General features: G+C 36.0%; 1 protein-coding gene across 1 annotated transcript in view; it reads left to right on the top strand.

The window, feature by feature from the left end:
* The window catches only part of ERICH3 (glutamate rich 3), a 113,952-nt gene that overhangs the window by 88,280 nt on the left and 6,922 nt on the right, over nt 1-18,750 (top strand). Inside the window, exon 13 of the mRNA XM_027114089.1 lies at nt 15,453-15,578. Coding sequence (XP_026969890.1) covers nt 15,453-15,578 — 126 coding nt within the window. The remainder of the gene's footprint in view (nt 1-15,452; nt 15,579-18,750) is intronic.

Here is an 18,750-nt window from a genome sequence, read left to right as displayed (position 1 = left end):
TGAGTTGACCTGCCATTGTCTCTATGCATGGAAGCTGATCTTGGTCATTGCACTCTGCCAAAGCTTGGGAAATACTATTGTGATAATGCCGGAGGGATTCAACTTTTTCTTATTTCTCTCTGTGTCACATGATCATACGTGTATTTTCAGCTTGTTTTCCTTTACTGCATTTAAAAAATTACTTGATAATTCTTAAGTAGCCTGTTTCCTATTTTCTGTAAATTCCTTCCTATGACAGTTCTATCTCAAGAATCAAATAAAGCACAATACATGTCTGAAGGCAAGGGTGTGTGTAGCTTTTTAGAAGTTATTTAGTATTAGCAATGCTATTTGTTCTTATCCAAATATGCATTTATATGTACATGTAGCTAACATTGATAGGTGCTTGCTATGTGCTGGTGCTAAACACTTACATATATTAACTCGTCTAATCCTCACAACAGCCCAATATCCCCATGAGTTAGGTTCTATTATCATTATCTCCTTTTTACAGATGACAAAACTGTGGTTTGTAGAGGTTAAGTAAGATGTCAAGCATCATACAGCTAATAAGAAGCATTCCTAGGATTTGAATTCAGGGAGAGTGGTGCCAGTTTCTAAAGGTTTCCAATTTTATCTGTGCAATAGGAATTTATAGTTAAATAAAAATTTCATAGAAAACTCCAAACTGCACTTTAAGTTCTCTGAAACGGAGTAACTTTCTGATCCAGGGGTTTCTTGGGTGTGTTAGGCAGTTCCATTTGACATAGAAAGTCTTGAAGCATGTCCTAGGGTGATCAGGCCCCAGTACCTTAGACACATGGAAGGTCTGATACTTTTCTCAACCTTGGGAGGACAGTTAAAGGATTGAGCTGTGTCCTGTGGATGGCCGGTTGTGCCTGCAGCTATTTGGCTCTCACATAGTACGCTGCGCCCTATAACTTGTATCTCAGGCCTTTCCCTAATCTCTCCCATCTGTCTACCCTGCCAACATGGTGGGAATTCTTTTTGACTCCAAGGTAAAATTTGTTGTCACATTTTAATAGTACTAAAATTCATCTACGTTTGAAAACTTATGAATGCTTTTAATGTCTATAACATTTATTTTAGAAACTTAAAAGCTGTTATTAAACCACTGGTACCTACAGCTAAGAATTGAGGATGTTGAATAGTTATCTTTCCATTCAGTCATTATCATTAACCTTCTACTATGCACTGTGGTCAATAAGAAATGTGTAAGAGAGGGTTCCTTCCATAAAATGTTAAGAGGAAGGCTTGACACGCCAATAACTGGACAAGGTCAGTAGTCACATGTAAAACCAGAGAAGGTACACATGTTATGGGGCTTCAAAGGAAGAGAAGACTCATTTGATGAAGTCACCTTGAAAGTTTTCGTGAAGGACATATTTGAGGAAGGCTTTAAAGGTTAGATAAGATTTTGAAGGTGGAATGGAGGAGGATAAAGCATGCCAAACAGCAGGAAGTAGCAAGGGATATAACCTTGGAATACGTTAAACAAAAACTCTAGAATGAGCAGTTTGACAAACTTCAGCCCACGAGCCAAATCTGGCCTACCACCTTTTCTTTTTGTATTGCCTGTGAGTGAAGAATGTTTTTTTCTCTTTTCTTTTCTTTCATTTTTAAAAGGTTGGAAAAAATCAAAAGAAGAAGAATATGTGATATGTGAAAATTATATTAAATTCACATTTCAGTGCCAGAAAATAAAGTTTTATTGGACTAGAGTCATGCTTATTTATTTACATATTCTTAGTGGCTGCTTTTGCTCTACAAGGGCAGAGTTAGGTAGTTGCAACAGAGACCCTATGGCCCACGGAGCCCTAAGGATTCACTGTTTGGCCCTTTACAGAAAAAGTTTGCCAACCTCTGCCTTAGAATTATACATTAAGACCCCCAAAATTTTCAAAATGATTTTGCCATATGTGAGTAAAGATTCTTATTACCATACATTTGAAGCCCCTTTATAAAATAATTCAAATTTTTGATCTTGGATTTTATCATTCAATTCTGGTACATGTAATGTATAATCTAGAAAATTTGTACAATTTGGCAAACTGCTGACCAAAAAGGTACGGATGTTAAAGTTCAGTAGCAACATTGACATTATTACTAGTATTTCTTTTATTTCCACTTCAGAAAACTAGATTGTTTACCTGGATTTATGGAAGTAGACAACTTTTTGTAAAATAAGATGCACATGATATAGGTTGAAATTAGGGGATAAATAGAATAACAGAAGTATTCGACTAGGATCATATCACTTGGAAGAGAGTGAGTTTTTTTTGTGGTACTCGGGCCTCTCACTGTTGTGGCCTCTCCCGTTGCGGAGCACAGGCTCCGGACGCGCAGGCCCAGCGGCCATGGCTCATGGGCCCAGCCGCTCCGCGGCACGTGGGATCTTCCCGGACCGGGACACAAACCCATGTCCCCTGCATCGGCAGGCGGACTGTCAACCACTGCGCCACCAGGGAAGCCCGAGAGTGGGTTTTATTTTCCCCCCTCTGGATTTGTGAAATGAAGAGTGTATAGGTTTATTATTTTTCTCAACTATTATGGGAAACTTGTGTTCTTGACTTGGTGACATCTATAATTTTAAAACATTTTGTTATTATCTTTTCATTGAGGTGGGTTCAACACTAGATGACAACGTTTATGATTATTTATCTCTCTTATGCTCTAATATATGTACCAAACCTCTTTATCAGTGTTTATTTTTCATTAACAGCTTATGAAATAACATTTAGAAAATAGAGAAAAGATGGCTTAAAATTATCTATAGATTTATCACACACAAAAATCACCTTTAACATATGGTCAGTCTTTTTATTTCTAAAGTTAGAGTTTACAAGTTATGTTTTCATATTTCCATAAAATGTTATATGTTGCTTTTTATTCTTAACCTTATACCATAAGTATTTTTATGTTATTATGTAATCTTCATGAATATGTTTAATGTCTGTGTATTATTCCATTCTGTGGTTTGTTCATAATGTAAACATTTCCCTATTTTTCCTATTTTTACTACTACTAGTAGTACTCTAGTATCTTATTACCTACGATAATTTGAAATTAATAATTATTTTCTTAGGCTAGGTTCCAAGAAGTTTACTTTCTGGATCAAAGGTAATAGACATTTTAAGGTTTTTGAAAAAAAATTTTTTCTTAGAAAAGATTGGTTGAAAAGTTTATACAGAACAGATGAGAATAAGATGAAAGCTAAAGGCTTCCTTCCCTGGCCTTTATTCTTTTTCCTGAGAGATAGATAACTGTGGAAAAGTTTTTTTGTGTGCATGATTCCAGAAAATTTTCTCTATATACACACATATATAAGTGCATTCATATATTATATATATACAGACCTTATTTTTATATACAGATGGAAACATGATACATTTTTGTTTTACAACTTGCTTTTTTCACTTAACACTGTATCCTGAATATCTTTTTATATCAGCACATATAACTGTACTTTTATTCTTATTTACTGTATATGTTATGCCATTGTATTGCCTTGGTATCATAACTTTGCAACTTTTCTTAAAAATATGTTGCCTTCTTTGTAAGAACTGGTAGATTTGTTCTATGGTCCATCTTCCACAAAAGAACAAAATTTCTCTATTACAGAGGCCCAGAGGCAGAGTGAATAAAGTACAGTGGAAAATAAGATATTAATAAGCAAAATAAAACAAAGACCATGTAAAATATTCAGAACGATGTAGAAGGATTATGGTACCAAAACCTAAGGATTAGTAGATTATGACAGCTGGGTGCTAATGTTTTTAAAATAAACTCAAGGAAATGATGCAATAAATTTGTAAATATTTAGAATAATAGACTAAAGGAAGTGACAGATATTCTCAAAAGCCTTTATATTCCTAAGAAAATTTCAGATAAAATAAGCCAGGTCTTGAAAGTATCGTGAGTTATATTGATATTGATGCCAAGCAAAGAGGTTATGGTGGTTCCTCCTCCTTAACTGAGCCTTCAGTAAGGTGGCTGAGGGAGAGAGGGATAGAATCAAAGTTATATGCTTGAAATGAAGGTCATTTAGGTCACAGCTTATATGAGTTAGATCAGAAGGCTGGTGAAGATTGAAACATGTGTATTTTATTTAGCTCCCTGATTAGAGCCTTAGATTGCAGTGAAATGGGGGCTGAGATAATGTGTAAAAGATTCTATCTCATTTTGTATAGCACTGAATTAATCAATTTCAACTAGACCTAGAATAAAAATTGTGATTATGTTAAGAATAAGTCTATGGGCTGAAAAAATGATGTACAATGAATGATGTTTTGTTGAGTCTAAGTTAATACAACTTAATCTGAATTGTTTTCACTTAAGATCATAGTAACGGATAAATTTGTAAAGTACTACAGTCAATGCCTTCTTACCTTTCAGGCTGATAACATAAAATGATAACTTCCTTCTAACTATTTTATAATATGTCACACTTAATTGGGCTTTGTCCAGTCCACCAACAAATCAGGTGAATTTATATAAAAGATATGTCATATGCAGTGAAGTGGATAAGGTAAAAGATTATAATTGCTAGCTACAATGAGATAGTGCCCTTGAGAGTTAATTCAGTATTATAGGGCATAGTGTTATTTTTGTGTGTTTATTTTTCTCTGTTATTTTTAATTTAAGCTGTCTTAATGCATTGTGACACATGGTGTTCTAATGATGGAACAATTCATGTGGATTTGTGAAATTAATATAATTTATACATTATGAATATAAATAATATATTAAGAATAAAGTATCATATAGTATAAAGTAAAATGTATGTAGAAGTAGGCATTTTATACTTTTACATATGAATCAGCGGAAGTCATAGTGCTTGGCCAGGTAATATAGACCTAAAAATTGTTAGGACTAAAGTAAAATGCAATTTTATCATCACATAGGCGGGATAGAATGGTCTCAATGAAAAAACAAGAAAATCACGTGTTATGAGTTGCAGTCTAAATACAATTTCTGAATGAATTGTGAAAGCATATAACTGTTTGTTTCAATAGATTTCTTCTGAAATATTTGTTAGGTATCTGCTTTATGCCACACTGTCCCTGGTGTGAACATAACGAAGTCCTTCCCTATATGGGAGATTATATTCAAGGAGGAGATGTGCCTAACAAGTGAAAGATAAACATGTAATGGGGCATCTGGGCTAAGTGCTAGCAGAAAAGAAAGTCAAGGTAAGGACATAGAGTGATGGTTTGAGGAAGGGGTAGTATTTTTTAGGGCTGTCCTCTCTCAGTGAGGGGACATTTGAGCAAAGACCAGAATGAGGTGCAGGGGTGAGCCACTCTGTCATGTGAAGAAGGAGCACAGGAAGCAGAAGGCCCAGCAAATGCACAGAGTCTAAATTGGGAGCATCGCTGTTGAGTGAAGAATTTGGAAGGAGGTCAGTGTGACAGGAGCAGAATGGACAAGCCAGAGACTGGAGGAAATGAGGCCAGAGGGAAAAACTTATAGGCCGTTGGGAGGAGTTTATTCTGAGGTAGGAAGCCATTGGAAAAATTAGTGCATACAAATGACATGAGCTGAAAGTTTTGAAAAGATTCTTGCTACTGTGTGGAGGACAGAATTTAGCTTTCTGAGTATGTTATCTTCGAACAGCTGTGGTCTTGAGTTGTGATTAATCCTGGATCTTTGTAAGCAATGTTTCAATGACAAAGGTAACACAGGAACATCTTTACTGTATAGGTAGATGATGTAAGTCATGAATTTTGTCATAGTGAGTTGTTGGGAAGATAATTGATTGGCTACACAAAGAATGATCAAAGAACACGCATAGTTTTCAAGGTTCCTGGGAACTTGGAATAAACCTGCATATATATTTACTCAGCTTTTATTGCCTTCTTATGTTCTTAAAATTCAAATGAAAAGTTCTTGGCAAAACGTTCTTCTGATATAGATTTGCTCAAGATACTTAGCATTTTTTAAAAAAAACATGTTTATTGGCATATAATTGCTTTACAATGGTGTGTTAGTTTCTGCTGTATAACAAATTGAATCAGCTATACATATACATATATCCCCATATCTCCTCCCTCTTGCATCTCCCTCCCACACCTCTAGGAGGACACAAAGCACTGAGGTGATCTCCCTGTGCTATGCAGCTGCTTCCCACTAGCAATATGTTTTACCTTTGGTAGTGTATATATGTTCACGTTACTCTCTCACTTCCTGCCAGCTTACCATTCCCCCTCCCCATGTCCTGAAGTCCATTCTCTATGTCGGTGTCTTTATTCCTGTCCTGCCCCTAGGTTCTTCAGAACCATTTATTTTTTTTTAGATTCCATATATATGTGTTAGCATATGGTATTGTTTTTTCTCTTTCTGACTTACTTCACTCTGTATGACGGTCTCTTGGTCCATCCACCTCACTACAAACAAATTAATTTTGTTTCTTTTTATGGCTGAGTAATATTCCATTGTATATATGTGCCACATCTTCTTTATCCATTCATCTATCGATGGACACTTAGGTTGCTTCCATGTCCTGGCTATTGTAAATAGAGCTGCAATGAACATTGTGGTACATGACTCTTTTTGAATTATGGTTTTCTCAGGGTATATGCCCAGTAGTGGGATTGCTCGGTTGTATGGTAGTTCAATTTTTAGTTTTTGAGGAACCTCCATACTGTTCTCCATACTGGCTGTATCAAGTTACATTACCACAAACAGTGCAAGAGGGTTCCCTTTCTCCACACTCTCTCCAGCATTTACTGTTTGTACATTTTTTGATGATGGCCATTCTGACCAGTGTGAGGTGATACCTCATTGTAGTTTTGATTTGCATTTCTCTAAGGATTAGTGATGTTGAGCATCCTTTCATGTGTTTGTTGGCAATCTCTATATCTTTGGAGAAATGTCTATTTAGGTCTTCTGCCTATTCTTGGATTGTGTTGTTTGATTTTTTGATATTGAGCTGCATGAGCTGCTTGTATATTTTGGAGATTAATCCTTTGTCAGTTGCTTCGTTTGCAAATATTTTCTCCCATTCTGAGGGTTTTCTGTTTGTCTTGTTTATGGTTTCCTTTGTTGTACAAAAGCTTTTAAGTTTCATTAGGTCCCATTTGTTTATTTTTGTTTTTATTTCCATTTCTCTCAGAGGTGGGTCAGAAAGGATCTTGCTATGATTTATGTCATGGAGTGTTCTGCCTATGTTTTCCTTTAAGAGTTTTATAGTGTCTGGCCTTACATTTAGGTCTTTAATCCATTATGCGTTTATTTTTGTGTATGGTGTTTGTTAGGGAGTGTTCTAATTTCATTCTTTTACATGTAGCTGTCCAGTTTAACCAGCACCACTTATTGAAGTGGCTGTCTTTTCTCCATTGTATATTATTGCCTCCTTTATCAAAGATAAGGTGACCATATGTGCGTGGGTGTGTCTCTGGGCTTTCTATCCTGTTCCAGTGATCTATATTTCTGTTTTTGTGCCAGCACCATACTGTCTTGATTACTGTAGCTTTGTAGTATAGTCTGGAGTCTGAGAGCCTGATTCCTCCAGCTCCATTTTTCTTTCTCAAGATTGCTTTGGCTATTCAGGGTCTTTTGTGTTTCCATGCAAATTGTGAAATTTTTTGTTCTAGTTCTGTGAAGAATGCCATTGGTAGTTTGATAGGCATTGCATTGAATCTGTAGATTGCTTTGGGTAGTATAGTCATTTTCACAATGTTGATTCTTCCAATCCAAGAACATGGAATATCTCTGCATCTGTTTGTATCATCTTTAATTTCTTTCATCATTGTCTTATAGTTTTCTCCATACAGGTCTTTTGTCTCCTTAGGTAGGTTTATTCCTAGATATTTTATTCTTTTTGTTGCAGTGGTAAATGGGACTGTTTCCTTAATTTATCTTTCAGATTTTTCATCATTAGTGTAGAGGAATGCATGAGAGTTCTGTGCATTAATTTTATAACCTGCTACTTTAACAAATTCATTGATTAGGTCTAGTAGTTTTCTGGTAGCATCTTTAGGATTCTCTATGTATAGTATCATGTCATCTGCAAACAGTGACAGCTTTACTTCTTCTTTTCCAATTTGGATTCCTTTTATTTCTTTTTCTTCTCTGATGGCTGTGGCTAAAACTTCCAAAACTATGTTGAATAATAGTGGTGAGAATGGACAACCTTGTCTGGTTCCTGATCTTAGTGGACATGGTTTCAGTTTTTCACCATTGAGAATGATGTTGGCTGTGGGTTTGTCATATATGGCCTTTATTATGTTGAGGTAAGTTCCCTCTATGCCTACTTTCTGCAGGGTTTTTATCATAAATGGGTGTTGAATTTTGTCAAAAGCTTTTCCTGCATCTATTGAGATGATTATATGTTTTTTCTCCTTCAATTTGTTAATATGGTTTATCACATTGATTGATTTGTGTATATTGAAGCATCCTTGCATTCCTGGGATAAACCCCACTTGATCATGGTGTATGATCCTTTTAATGTGCTGTTGGATTCTGTTTGCTAGTATTTTGTTGAGGATTTTTGCATTTATGTTCATCAGTGATATTGGCCTGTAGTTTTCTTTTTTTGTGACATCTTTGTCTGGTTTTGGTATCAGGGTGATGGTGGGCTCATAGAATGAGTTTGGGAGTGTTCCCCCCTCTGCTATATTTTGGAAGAGTTTGAGAAGGATAGGTGTTAGCTCTTCTCTAAATTTTTGATAGCATTTGCCTGTGAAGCCATCTGGTCCTGGATTTTTGTTTGTTGGAAGATTTTAAATCACAGTTTCAATTTCAGTGCTTGTGATTGGTCTGTTTATATTTTCTATTTCTTCCTGGTTCAGTCTTGAAAGGTTGTGCTTTTCTAAGAATTTGTCCATTTCTTCCAGGTTGTCCATTTTATTGGCATATATTTGCTTGTAGAAATCTCTCATGATCCGTTGTATTTCTGCAGTGTAACTTGTTACTTCTCCTTGTTCATTTCTAATTCTATTGATTTGAATCTTCTCCCTTTTTTTCTTGATGAGTCCAGCTAATGGTTTATCAATTTTTTTTATCTTCTCAAGAACCAGCTGTTATTTTTATTGATCTTTGCTATTGTTTCCTTTATTCCTTTTTCATTTATTTCTGATCTGATCTTTATGATTTCTTTCCTTCTGCTAACTTTGGGGTTTTTTTGTTCTTCTTTCTCTAATTGCTCTAGGTGTAAGGTTAGTTTGTTTATTTGAGATGTTTTTTGTTTCTTAAGGTAGGATTGTATTGGTATAAACTTCCTTCTTAGAACTGCTTTCGCTGCATCCCATAGGTTTTGGGTCATCGTGTTTTCATTGTCATTTGTTTCTAGGTATTTTTTGATTTCCTCTTTGATTTATTCAGTGATCTGTTGGTTACTAAGTAGTGTGTTGTTTAGCTTCCATGTGTTTGTATTTCTTACAGATTATTTCCTGTAATTGATATCTAGTCTCATAGCGTTGTGGTCGGAAAAGATACTTGAAACAATTTAAATATTCTTAAATTTACCAAGGCTTGATTTGTGACCCAAGATATGATCTATCCTGGAGAATGTTCCATGAGCATTTGAGAAGAAAGTGTATCCTGTTGTTTTTAGATGGAATGTCCTATAAATATCAATTAAGGCCAACTTGTTTAATGTATCATTTAAAGCTTGTGTTTCCTTATTTATTTTCATTTTGGATGATCTGTCCATTGGTGAAAGTGGGGTGTTAAAGTCCCGTACTATGATTGTGTTACTGTCAGTTTCCCCTTTTATGGCTGTTAGCATTTGCCTTATGTACTGAGGTACACCTATGTTGGGTGCATAAATATTTACAATTTTTATATCTTCTTCTTGGATTGATCCCTTGATCATTCTGTAGTGTCCTTCTTTGTCTCTTGTAATAGTCTTTATTTTAAAGTCTCTTCTGTCTGATATGAGAATTGCTACTTCAGCTTTCTTTTGATTTCCATTTGCATGGAATATCTTTTTCTATCCCCTCACTTTCAGTCTGTATGTGTCCCTAGGTCTGAAGTGGGTCTCCTGTAGACAGCCTATATATGAGCCTTGTTTTTGTGTCCATTCAGCCAGTGTATGTCTTTTGGTTAGAACATTTAATCCATTTACATTTTTTTTTGTTTGTTTAAATACACTCTATTTTATTTTGTCTTAAAATAGTTTAACCTTTATGCTACAGACTTATTTCAAAAAACAGAAAATCTTATCTTGCACCAAAAAATATATATATAACACTCTGTTTTATTATTTTTTTTCTCCAAAGACCATTAAATACTAAATGGAAACAAAAACTAAATAATGAAAAGAAGAACCAAATTTTGTTTTAAAAACTAGAGTCACACATTTTAAAACATTAATTCTAAGCAATGATTTGTCGTCACTGCATCAAGTCCACGCTCACACTCCAGCAACAGCAGATCTGTTAACCACCAAGTGCATTGGTTCCTAGCCATACAATGGCTAACATTTCATTTTCACGGTAAGAGGAGCAAAAGGCTTCAATGACCTTTGTACTCTTTAAACAACAAAAATATTTCCTAGTTATCCAGTGATTTTTTTTTTAAGATCACTACCCTTTAAAACTTGTTAAAAGAATAAGAAGTACGTAGTGTTTTAAATAAAATGAAAAAATACAACAGCATTGGACTAAAATACGTGATTATTTTAAACAAACAGTGCACAATCTGAGGAAGTTTGGTTAGGGCGCAATCATTTTTATATATACATGGAAGTCGCATCATACACATACTGAAAAACAGGGATGGAGGGGAGCTCTTTGCCTTAAAAAAAAAAACCTTTAAACTGAAAGACAATACTGTGTCCCCAGCTTTTTCAAAAACCTTGTGACACAGTATAAAAAGCAGGCAACAAATTCATTTTTAAATTGCCTATGGTGCTAATCTGCTAAAAGTAACAATGAACAATTGACTAAATCAGCAAATCAGATGGTTCATATTCACAATTGATAATAATAAAAGCAGAATTTATGGATGCTCAATTGTTACGAATAATGGAGTCCATTCAGTCCGGCCCCTTCCATCAAAATGAAGAGACAACTACTGGAGAGCAATAGCTACGTATCAATATTGCTGTACTGATGCAATAGCTAAGTTACCGCTCTGTGGTTTCCAATTGGGGGAAGGGGGGCACTTAACCAAGTTAGTGCCAAAAACCAATCTGCGACCCAAGTGTACCATTTTAGTGGAGATATTACTTTGAAGAGATGGTGAAGCATAAAGTGTCTATGCTACCAAATGCAAAACTTTGGTTAAAAAAGACCCCCTTAAAAGAAATTTTAAATGTCAGAATTTTAAATTTACAACAGAATTTTTTTTTTTTTTTTTTTTTTGGTGGCACGTAGGCCTCTCACTGTTACCACAGAATTTTATCATTAATACCTTGCCAGAAACCACATCCCTACTCTCCTGGATCTGGCAATGAAAGAAGAGTTGAAACATAAGGTAAATTATCGATATGTTTTTTCCTATTACCATTTTCTTAATTGTTTTGGGTTTGTCATTGTAAGTCTTTTCCTTCTCTTGTGTTTCCTGCCTAGAGAAGTTCCTTTCGCATTTGTTGTAGAGCTGGTTTGGTCGTTCTGAATTCTCTTACCTTTTGCTTATCTGTAAAGGTGCTCATTTCTCCATCGAATCTGAATGAGATGCTTGCTGGGTAATCTTGGTTATCGGTTTTTCCCTTTCATCACTTTAAATATGTCCTGCCACTCCCTTTTGGCTTGCAGAGTTTCTGCCGAAAGATGGTTGTGGGGATTCCCTTATATGTTAATTGTTGCTTTTCCCTTGCTGCTTTTAATATTTTTTCTTTGTATTTAATTTTTGATAGTTTGATTAATATGTGTCTTAGTGTGTTTCTCCTTGAATTTATCCTGTATGGGACTCTCTGCGCTTCCTGGAATTGATTGACTATTTCCTTACCCATATTAGAGAAGTTGTCAACTATAATCTCTTCAAATATTTTTTCAATCGCTTTTTTTTTCTCTTCTTCTGGGACCCCTATAATTCAAATGTAGGTGCATTTAATATTTCCCCAAAGGTCTCTGAGATTGTCCTCAATTCTTTTCATTCTTTTTTCTTTATTGTGCTGTGCGGTAGTTATTTCCACTATTTTATCTTCCACGTCATTCATCCGTTCTTCTGCCTCAGTTATTCTTCTTAGCATGTTTTAAGATGGGAACAATTTGTGTAGTTTCAAAGCAAGCAGAGGAGAGGGAATGAATTTGGAAAGCTTGCCTACTAATATTGCAAACCATATCCTTGCTACCACTTTTCAATAACTAAATTATCAAATTTAGAAAGAATTGGTGGAAATTGAGAACTGTCAGCAATAGTACAGGGACATAAGGCCTCTCATCATTATAGGTGAAATTGTTAATTGATACCTCCTTTTTTGAAGTACAAAGAGAAACATATATCAAAAGCTTCTAAAAATTATCATGTTCTTTGACCCAGCAATTCCAGTTCCAACAATTTATCCTAAGGCAATAGTCAGAAATAATAAAATAATTATAAGTAGTATTTTAAGTAGCTTTTTAATCACAAAAATGGAAATAATTGAATATTTAACACTAGGCAGTTGGTTAGCCAAATTTTAGTAAAACCTTATTAGAATATTCTGTGCAGTTATTGAAGAATAGTTCTTATTTAATGATATGTGGATATAGTCACAATATATTGCTAAATGAATAAAATGGGATACAAAATGTCATCTAAGTAAGAGTAAAAAATACTTAGAAATCTGCCAAAATGTTAACTAGTATTTGTTTCTGAGTGGTGAAACTAGGATATTTTTGTTTTCCTCTCTGTACTTTTTATTGTTTCAAGCTTTAAGTAGTGAATATGTACTATTTTCATATTTTGGGGAAGTACAATGTTTATATTATTTAAAAATATGTTTGTTTTCATAATAAAATAGCTCACATTGGAATGCAATAATATTTTGGTATTTTAAAAACATCTTGAAATATCCTATATCATTTGAATGGAAAAAGTATTTTTCTGTGAAATTCTCTGTTTGAGCCTCTTCCATTTTGCTACAGATGCTGTGGGAACTGACAACTCTCTTTGCTTTAATGGTCATCTTTATAGCAAGGTGAAGGAGTGGAGCCTTGAGGGATGAAGGGCTAAATAGATAGAGGAAACAGGGTGATGTGTCACATTGCTGGTGTGGGAGTCTCAGCATGCGTAGTCCTCCTTTACTGTAGGTGGAAAACAGTCAAAGTCAGACACTGGCCAAGGTCTTGCTTTTAAGTTTCAGTTTCAGAAGAACATCTGAGAAAAAAATGACCAAGTGGGGTCTTTTCTGATCTCACACCTAATAAATCCTTAATGCTCAGGCCAGTGTCCCATTCTTGCTGAATCTGAAGCAGGCAGCACCTAACTGTCCAGGCTCTCATCGACTTCCAAAGCATAACCCTCCAGGGGCAAGCCAGCTGACATGGGCAAGTGGTGATTACAGTCCTGAGACAGAAGGATTACATGCTTCAGGCAATTCTGAGTGAGTTGTAATTTTCAGATTATACTAGTATTGTTTGGCTTCTTAGAATAGTCTTTTGGTTCAATAGCTGCTAATTGTCTATTATTATTTTTGTAAACCATATTGAAAAAATTTTCAATTGATGTATAATTGACATACAGCATTATATTAATTTCAGGTGTCCAACATAATGATTCAATATTTGTAAAATAAACCATATTTCTTTTTAGCCTGTGGACTACTTGGGGGAGAAACCTAGATGTCCTGTTGGCTCTGATGAAACAAAGCTTCAGTAATTGATACCAAATCAGGCTTCCTCCGACCCTCCTGCCTACCATTCTTGGGATTTCTATTGCTTAGTCAGCAAAGCAGATTTATACACAAAGACCTAAAACACTATTTATTTAAACTCTCTAGTTATACAGTGCTGTGGGTAAGACGATATTTAACTTATAGGTACTGTGTTATAAAGTTACTAAACTAAAGGTTGACTTGGTTTTAAAAAATCCAACTATAACCTAAGTTTCATGAGTTGATGTCATCTTTAAATTACTGTAAAAGACATTTTTTATTTGGTGTATTGGATGAATGAGGAAAACTGACGTTCCAAAAAATTTTTAAAGAGAATACATTGGAACTATGTGATGCACCTCTTTTCATTTCCATGTTTGTTATCTTAGGATTACTATAGTTAAGTCTTTCCATTTTTTCTCCAAAAGCCACATGAGGCAGATATTTCACTATTTGTTTCCAAACACAGAGGCATCAGTAAGTAACTAACTGCTCCTTAGCAATCCACCTTAAACTGAGCAAGGGTCCACATTCTAGTTGTGTTTTTTCTTGAAGTACAGTCTTTGGACCAAATTGCTCAGAATATCTGAGAGGAAAGAAAGCAAGAAAGGAAGAGAGAAGGTAGGCAGAGAAGGAAAGGGAGAGATAGAGAGCGAGGGAGGGAGGGAGGGGGGAAAGGGTATTTTGGAGAAACTGTGCTCTTATCTAGGAGGGCAAATCTAGGTCTAGTGTTATTTGAGTGGACTTTTGTTAACCAGGAGGTGGCATAATGAAAGATGTCAGGGATTTAGAGACACAGGTCATCAGATGATAGGCAAGGGATATAGACAGGGATGTGTCAGACACTAAAGACAAAGTTAATGGATATTAAAGTGTTGTCGAGAATTATCAGGTTGGGCAATAATACTTATAATAGACATGCTCATCATTTTATCATCTATTATTATTTATTAGGTGCTCAGGCACTTGCTAATAAGTGAAATATAAGCGTGTTCTACAGGTATTATTTCATTTAATCCTCCCAATATAACCACTGAGTAGATATCTCTTTTTGACAGATGGGTAAACTGAGGCTTAGGCTTAGGCCAAAGAACTTACCCAAGCTGACACAGTTAGTATGGGACTTGAACTTCTTAGGTCTTTGTGTTCCTAAAGTTCAGGGCCAGTAATCAGCTGCAGATAACAGGAATCTCTACAACAGCTTTTACTGTCAAATTTATAAGAATCGTGCAATAGCTTTTTTGCTCTGGTCACATGGAGTGAGTATTGGGGTCAAATCACTAAAATCTACTAATGGATGAAATGCTTATAGTATAGTCAGTTCTGGTAGTTTTAGAAATCTAATGGAACAGTGATGATTGGGATTATAAAAGCCATAACATGTTTCTAAAAAGCAAAAGGCAACTAAACTCCTTTCCAGTCATCTCATTGCATGTGTATTTGGCAAATCCATCACTGCTTCTGGCTGTTGCCTTGTTTTTTTTTAATGCAAGTATTTCTTTACATGGATTTCTTTACTTCATGATCTTCTATTGTGTTTTCTTTTTGAAATCATAGCTTGAACTCTGTTTAATCTTAATAAATGTTAAAAAGAGTCATATTTTAATGTGAATGCTTTTAAATTAATCCCACTTGCTGCTGTTCCACTTACAATGTTTCCATGACCTGTTTTAAACACGTTTTGATATTTTATATGGTCTCCAATCAGTTGGACAGGTAGTAGCTGAAGATGTGGGTCCCGACTGCCACTGCCACTATGACTCTGAGTCTGGTGTTAGCAGTGCAGACAGAGGAGAGAAGCACTCAAGGAAGGTGGAGATTGACACAGGTGCAGGTAAGGGCACATCATTACCTAGGAAAGACCTTCAGAAATCCTCTGCAAAAGACAGTGCTGTTTCCATCTTTCATCTTCCTATCCTTGTTTCCTCCTTCTACCACCTTTATTTTCTTTTCAACTAGTGAATATGATGGCAGGAGGTGGAAGCATTAAGGGGAGCTTTGGAGCTGACAGCAGATATGAAAGTTATCATTCTTTTTTGAATACAGTGGTGCTTAGAATTTTTTAAAAAAGGACTTCAGATAATGAAAAATACTGGTAGGGATTTTCAGACCAGTCTTATTTCTTAGCCTGCCTCCCAGTTAGCTGACCAGGTAGGTGGATATACCTAACTGACCCACTGGAGACATGAAGAGCCCAGGCACATTTCACGAGGATTTACTTGAACTCCTTATTTTTTAAAATTCAGGAAGTATTCATTGCCATCAGCAAATGACCTGGCTCTTGGTGATGAGTATTCCAGCTGCAAGAGTGCACATTAGAGTGATTCAACAGACCATGACTCATACATATCTGGTCAAACAGCCCGTGCCCTTGAAATCAGGTTTCCCTATATTTAGTGGATGAATTTTAAAAAACACCCTGATTTGAATACACGTATGTGTGTGTGGCAGTTGGCAGGGGGAGGGTGATTCATTTTATTCCTCATATGGTCACAGTACCCCCACCTCCAATTTTTAATAACAGGCATCAAGTGCTGGGAGGTATATGAGATTTCACTCTATTATCAAGTAAATAAGTTAGCCAGCCACAGGTACATCAGAAGACACAAAACTCCTCGGTCAGAGAAAAAGGACTTTATCACTCACAATAAATAGAAGCAGCCAGACGATTTGCACTTGTGCTGGTTCCCTGAGCTCCCGTTCCCCCGGAGCAATGTGGAGAGGACCAGGTGACACTTGAACTTGCAGTGGGCTGAGTTGCAGAAGGACACTGAGCTTCGAGAATCCAAATCTTTCGTAGTGGGCGTTCAACCAGAGGAGTTCTAGTGTACCTCCCCAAACTTCTGCAAGGCAGGTAGAGTTGTTGTTGTCTATTAAATCCAATTCAAGCAAGAAAATATCATACATTGTACGCAGTGGGAGGGGAGTGTGTAAGGAAGGTTTGTTAGGGCTTCCTAACAAGGCACTGTGCTAAGCATTTTATGGTTTACTCTCACAAGGATTCTGTGAGTCAAGTGTTGCTATTCCCGTTATATGGATAAGACAATGAAGGCTTAGAGAAGTGTTATTTCCCAAGTTCATACAACTACGTGGCAGAGCTGGCATTCTCACCCAGGTCTGCCTGACTCCCAAGTACACACTCAGCCACTAAATCAGATTTCCCTTGTTTGTGAACATTGCTCACTTTCTTATATTCGTTATTTTTTCCCCCCAAAAGCCCATGAGGTTGCTATCAAGAACATGTCATATTTTTGTATTGATATTTCTTAGAAGAGCTTCAATTACTCTTTCTCCCTTGCTTCAGAAATGTCATGTCTGACTCCCCTGTGTGTGTGTGTGTGTGTGTGTGTGTGTGCATGTAATAGCTCAGCTGGATGCCATTAGCACTTTCTCTCCTAGAATTTAGGCATAGAATATTATTACATGGTGGCTAGTCAATTTTATTACCCTGTATTTCTGAATGTTCTTTAACTCCATAAATTTAGAGGCCAGCTTAGCAAAACAGAGGACTTTCTTTAAATATTTTTCATAACTGACTTTATTTTTAGACATCTTTATTGGAGTATAATTGCTGTACAATGGTGTGTTAGTTTCTGCTGTATAACAGAGTGAATCAGCTATACGTATACATATATCCTCATATCCCCTCCCTCTTGTGTCTCCCTCACACCCTCCCCATCCCACCCCTCTAGGTGACACAAAGCACCGAGCTGATCTCCCTGTGCTATGCCGCTACTTCCCACTAGCTATCTATTTTACATTTGGTAGTGTATATATGTCAATGCCACTTTCTCACTTCATCCCAGCTTACCCTTCCCCCTCCCCGTGTCCTCAAGTCCATTCTCTACGACTGCGTCTTTATTCCTGTCCTGCTCCTAGGTTCTTCAGAACCATTTTTTAAAATTATTTTTTAGATTCCATACATATGTGTTAGCATATGGTATTTGTTTTTCTCTTTCTGACTTACTTCACTCTGTATGACAGACTCTAGGTCCATCCACCTCACTACAAATAATTTCGTTTCTCTTTATGGCTAATATTCCATTGTATATATGTGCCACATCTTCTTTATGCATTCATCTGTTGATGGACTCTTAGGTTGCTTCCATGTACTGGCTATTGTAAATAGAGCTCCAGTGAACATTGTGGTACATGACTCTTTTTGAATTATGGTTTTCTCAGGGTATATGCCCAGTAGTGGGATTGCTCGGTTGTATGGTAGTTCAATTTTTAGTTTTTTGAGGAACCTCCATACTGGCTGTATCAAGTTACGTTACCACCAACAGTGCAAGAGTGTTCCCTTTTATCCACACTCTCTCCAGCATTTACTGTTTGTAGATATTTTGATGATGGCCATTCTAACTGGTGTGAGGTGATACCTCATTGTAGTTTTGATTTGCATTTCTCTAATGATTAGTGATGTTGAGCTTTCGTTCATGTGTTTGTTGGTGATCTGTATATCTTCTTTGGAGAAATCTCTATTTAGAAATCTCTATTTCTGCCCATTTTTGGATTGGGTTGTTTGTTTTTGTGATATTGAGCTCCATGAGCTGCTTGTAAATTTCGGAGATTAATCCTTTGTCAGTTGCTTCGTTTGCAAATATTTTCTCTCATTCTGAGGGTTGTATTTTCATCCTGTTTATGGTTTCCTTTGCTGTGCAAAAGCTTTTAAGTTTCATTAGGTCCCATTTGTTTATTTTTGTTTTTATTTCCATTTCTCTACGAGGTGGGTCAAAAAGGATCTTGCTGTGATTTATGTCATAGAGTGTTCTGCCTATGTTTTCCTCTAAGAGTTTTATACTGTCTGGCCTTACATTTAGGTCTTTAATCCATTTTGAGTTTATTTTTGTGTATGGTGTTAGGGAGTATTCTAATTTAATTCATTTACATGTAGCTGTCCAGTTTTCCCAGCACCACTTATTGAAGAGGCTGTCTTTTCTCCATTGTATATTCTTGCCTTCTTTATCAAAGATAAGGTGACCATATGTGCACGGGTTTATCTCTGG

Source organism: Aethalodelphis obliquidens, unplaced genomic scaffold (genome assembly GCF_003676395.1).
Source record: "Aethalodelphis obliquidens isolate GAN/ISIS:26980383/991018 unplaced genomic scaffold, ASM367639v1 scaffold13, whole genome shotgun sequence".
NCBI classification, from domain to species: domain Eukaryota; kingdom Metazoa; phylum Chordata; class Mammalia; order Artiodactyla; family Delphinidae; genus Aethalodelphis; species Aethalodelphis obliquidens.
The sequence above is the reverse complement of the archived record's forward strand: the minus strand, read 5'-3'. Positions and strand labels throughout refer to the sequence as shown.